At 40.1% G+C, this 4,801-nt stretch overlaps 1 protein-coding gene across 1 annotated transcript in view; it reads left to right on the forward strand.

Annotated features, from left to right (window-relative positions):
- Positions 1-717: 717 nt before the first annotated feature.
- LOC107300136 (nuclear receptor corepressor 1-like) overlaps positions 718-4,801 on the forward strand; it is a gene marked incomplete at both ends in the record, with an annotated part of 18,706 nt that continues 14,622 nt past the window's right edge. The window contains 2 exons of the mRNA XM_015829476.1: positions 718-819; positions 3,113-3,210. Coding sequence (XP_015684962.1) covers positions 718-819; positions 3,113-3,210 — 200 coding nt within the window. The remainder of the gene's footprint in view (positions 820-3,112; positions 3,211-4,801) is intronic.

Here is a 4,801-nt window from a genome sequence, read left to right on the forward strand (position 1 = left end):
TCCTTCCTTCCTTCCTTCCTTCCTTCCTTCCTTCCTTCCTTCCTTCCTTCCTTCCTTCCTTCCTTCCTTCCTTCCTTCCTTCCCAAGCAACAGCACTTAGACTTATATACCGCTTCACAGGGTTTTACAGCCCTCTCTAAGCAGTTTATAGAGTCAGCCTATTTGCCCCCAACAATCTGGATTTTCATTTTACCGACCTCGGAAGGACGGAAGGCTGAATCAGTCTTCAGCCGGTCAGGATCGAACTCCGGGCAGTGGGCCTGCAATACTGTCTTCTAACCATTGCGCCACCATGACAAAGGACGGAAGGAGAAAAGGGAGGGAGGGAAAGAAGGAAAGGAAGGAAGCAATAGCACTTAGACTTATATACCGCTTCACGATGCTTTACAGCCCCCTCTAAGCGGTTTACAGCCTATTTGCCTCCAACAATCTGGGTCCTCATTTTATCGACCTTAGAAGGACGAAAAGTGAGTCAACCGTGAGCCGGTCAGGATCGAACTTCCTGGCAGTGGGCAGAGTCAGCCTGCAATGCGGCCCTCTAACCACTGCGCCACCAGGGCAGGCCTGAGTCTCAGGGTCGGCGTTAGTGGTTTGGAAAATGGACCCCTAGCCAAGATCCGACTCGTGTGTGCTTGGATGCTCTGAGGCTATGTGGGAATGAAATGGTTTGGAGTGGGTTGTGTGTCTCTTTAACACACCTCCTTGCCTTCTTCGCAGTTTCCCTGCCGTACATCAAGCAAGAGGAATTTTCACCCCGGAGCCAAAACTCGCAGCCCGAAGGCCTGTTGGTAAGAGCTCAGCACGAAGGAGTCGTTCGAGGTAAGCCAAGCTTGAATTAAAGGAAGAAAATGGGCGTGCTTGAGATTGTATGAGCCGGTCTTTTAAGTACACCCTGTTCTGTGGAGGTCCTGGGTGCTCTCTGAACTGGGTGGTTTTCTTGCAGACGTCTCATGACCCAACTAGGTAACCTCATCAGTGCTAGAAGGGAGTGGGGTTTGCTCTCTGTTAAAACGGCTTGCTCTATCGGTGTTGGTGGGGGTGAGAATAGACAGACTATCAGCCATCAGTAGACATGTAGAGACTGCAATAGGAATACCACTTAGACTTATATACCGCTTCACAGCGCCTTGCAGCCCTCTTTAAGCGGGTTACAGAGTCGGCATTTTGCCCCCAACAATCCTATCCTATCCTATCCTATCTCCATTCCATTCCATTCCGTATTCTATTTTCTATTCTATTCCATTCCATTCCATATTTTCTATTCTAATCTGTTCTATTCCATTCCATATTTTCTGTTCGATTCTATTCCGTTTTTTCTTTTCTTTTCTTTTCTTTTCTATTTTATTCTATTCCATTCCATTCCATTCCATTCCGTATTCTATTTTCTATTCTATTCCAATCCATTCCATTCCATATTTTCTATTCTATTCCATTCCATATTTTCTATTCTATTCCATTCCATATTCTATTTTCTATTCTATTCCATTCCATTCCATTTGATTCCATTCCATATTTTCTATTCTTCCATTCCATTCCATTCTATATTTTCTATTCTATTCCATTCCATTCTATATTTTCTATTCTATTCCATTCCATTCCATATTTTCTATTCCATTCCATTCCATTCTATTCCAGTCTATTCCACTCCATTCCATGTTTTCTATTTTATTCCATTCCATATTTTCTATTTTATTCCATTCCATTCTATATTTTCTTTTCTATTCCATTCCATTCCATATTTTTTATTCTATTCTATTCCATTCCATTCCATATTTTCTATTCCATTCTATTCCATTCCATTCCATATTTTCTATTCTATTCCATTCCATTCTATTCCATTCCATATTTTCTATTCTATTCCATTCAATTCCATTCCATATTTTCTATTCCATTCTATTCTATTCCATTCCATTCCGTATTCTATTTTCTATTCTATTCTATTCCATTCCATTCCAATCCATTCCATATTTTCTATCCTATTCCATTCCATTTCATTCCATATTTTCTATTCTATTCTATTCTCTTATATTCTATTCTATTCCATTCCATTCCATTCCATATTTTCTATTCTATTCCATTCCACCTTCCTTGCCACCCTGCTTAAGTGAATCACTGTGCTTGTTAAATTAGTAACGTGCTTGTTAAGCGACTCCGGCTTCCCCATCAACTTGGCTTGGTTGCAAAAGGTGATCACATGACACTCCCCCCGGGACACGGCCACCGTCATGCATACGAATCTGTTACCAAACGGCTAAACTTCGATCCCCTGATCACAGGGAGGCTGCAGCAGCCACCGTTCAAAAACACTCCTCACATTTTTTCCAGCACCGTTATTGTAACTTTGAGCAGTTCCTACACATACCGTTATCTACAGTAGTGGCCAAAATTGTGGAAACCTTTTGGGGAAAAGTGTACATTTGAGGTTTGATGGCTAATAACACCACTTTCTTTTGGAGTAGTATCATAAAAGTATATATCAATGGAAAGATAATTTAATCAAGAATGTAATGCAACAAAGTTTGTTCAATTATCTGTACTGTATTCTATGAAAAGCTATAGCCAAATAACCAGAAAAAGGAAGCACACCTTGCTTAGGTTGATCTCAGGTAGCTTTCCTTCACCTGATGGTAGCCAATGAGCAGGAGTGTTTAGAGAGCCAATCGGGTGTCCTCTTGTTTTGGCCGTGAGCCAATCAGATCACGGTAGGATCCAGTGATTGATGTCCTGTATTGAAGCTGAGAGGAGGACATGTGTCAGTGTGTTATGTGATCGCTATCAAGTTGGTTGGGGTTTTTGTGTGTTCTTTCACTTAGTGAGCTTGTAAAACGTAATAAAATTAAAGTCATGGTGCAAAGAGTTGACTGGTCGCCCAGAACGCCATGTAAAATAGAATTATTAAGTGAACAAGGCTGCAGTTATAAAGAAATGAGAAGAAAAATGGGTGGAAACTTAACCCAAGGTGGCATTTCTACTGTACACTTTTCCCAAAAGATTTCCACAATTTGGGCCACTACTGTACCTATGGCATCTGTCCTCCGTGCCTTTTACCTGGCCTTGTTACCTCTGCAGGCCCATCGTCACCCTTGTCCTCTTCTCTTCCGCTTCCCTGCAGGTACAACCACCATCCAGGAAGGAAGCATCACCCGAGGGACCCCCACCAGCAAACTTTCCATGGAAGCGATGCCTGCTTTGCGTGGCTCCATCACTCAGGTACCCCCACCTTGCCTCGTGCGCTTCTCCGATCCTTCTGTCGGCTCGGTGGTTTTCCTGAGTTGACAGGTAGTCCTCGACTTATGACCAGAATTGAGCCCAAAATTTATGCCGCGAAGCGAGAAATTTTCGTTCAAGGAGGTCTGCCCGATTTCTCGCCACAGCGCTTAACTGCAGTTATTAAGTTAGGCCATTTTTCTCCTCTTCGGCCAGCTTCAATATACAGGCAGTCCTCGACTTACGACCACAACTGAGCCCAAAATTTCTGTCGTTAAGCGAGACATTTGTTAAGGGAGCTTTGTCCCCATTTTACCATCTTTCTTGCCACAGCTGTTAAGTGAATCCACTGCAGTTGATAAGTTGGTAACCCGGTTGTGAAGTGAATCCGGCTTCCCCTCCATTGACTTTGCTGGTCAGAAGGTCGCAAAAGAGGGGACGCCGGGACACGGCAACCATCATAACTCGGAGTCCATTGCCAAGGGCCTGGATTTTGATCGCGTAATCATGGGGGGGGGGATGCTGCGATGGCCATAAGTGTGGAAAAGGGTTCTAAGTCTTTTTTTTCAGTGCCGTTGTAACTTCCAACAGTCACTAAGTGAACTGTCGTAAGTCGAGGGCTACCTGCACTCTCTGGAGCAACCTAGGTGATTATCAGCAGAAAAAGCTGTTTTTGTCAGTGTCAATTCATTCCCTCTTTGAGCCTGGATATCTAGGCAAAATAAGAATAGAATACAATAGAATACAATAGAATTTAGAATAGAATACAATAGAATAGAATGAAATTACAATATAATAGAATAGAATGGAACGGAACGGAACGGAACAGAATATAGAATAGAATAGAATAGAATAGAATAGAATAGAATAGAATAGAATTTAGAATAGAATACAATAGAATAGAACTTAGAATAGAATACAATAGAATAGAATGAAATTACAATAGAATAGAATAAGAATAGAACAGAATTTAAAATAGAATAGAATAGAATTTAGAATAGAATAGAAAGAATAGAATGAAATTAGAATAGAATAGAATGAAATTAGAATAGAATAGAATAGAATAGAATTAGAATAGAGTAGAAATAAAGAATAGAATGAAATTAGAATAGAATAGAAATAAGGAATAGAATAGAATAGAATTTAGAATAGAATACAATAGAATACAATAGAATAAGAATAGAACAGAATTTAAAATAGAATACAATAGAATAGAATTTAGAATAGAATAGAATGAAATTAGAATAGAATAGAATTTAGAATAGAACAGAAAGAATAGAATGAAATTAGAATAGAATAGAATGAAGAATAGAATAGAATAGAATAGAATGAAATTAGAATAGAGTAGAAATAAGGAATAGAATAGAATGAGAAACTTCCTGACAGTTAGAACATTTAACCAGTGGAACAACCTGCCTCCAGAAGCGGTGAATGCTCCAACACTGGAAGTTTTTAAGAAGAGACTGGACAGCCATTTGTCTGAAATGGTATAGGGTTTCCTGCCTGAGCAGGGGGTTGGACTAGATGACCTCCAAGGTCCCTTCCAACTTTATTATTATTATTATTATTATTATTATTATTATTATTATTATTA

This window comes from Protobothrops mucrosquamatus, unplaced genomic scaffold, assembly GCF_001527695.2.
Source record: "Protobothrops mucrosquamatus isolate PMUCROS unplaced genomic scaffold, P.Mucros_1.0 scaffold6203, whole genome shotgun sequence".
In the NCBI taxonomy this organism is placed as follows: domain Eukaryota; kingdom Metazoa; phylum Chordata; class Lepidosauria; order Squamata; family Viperidae; genus Protobothrops; species Protobothrops mucrosquamatus.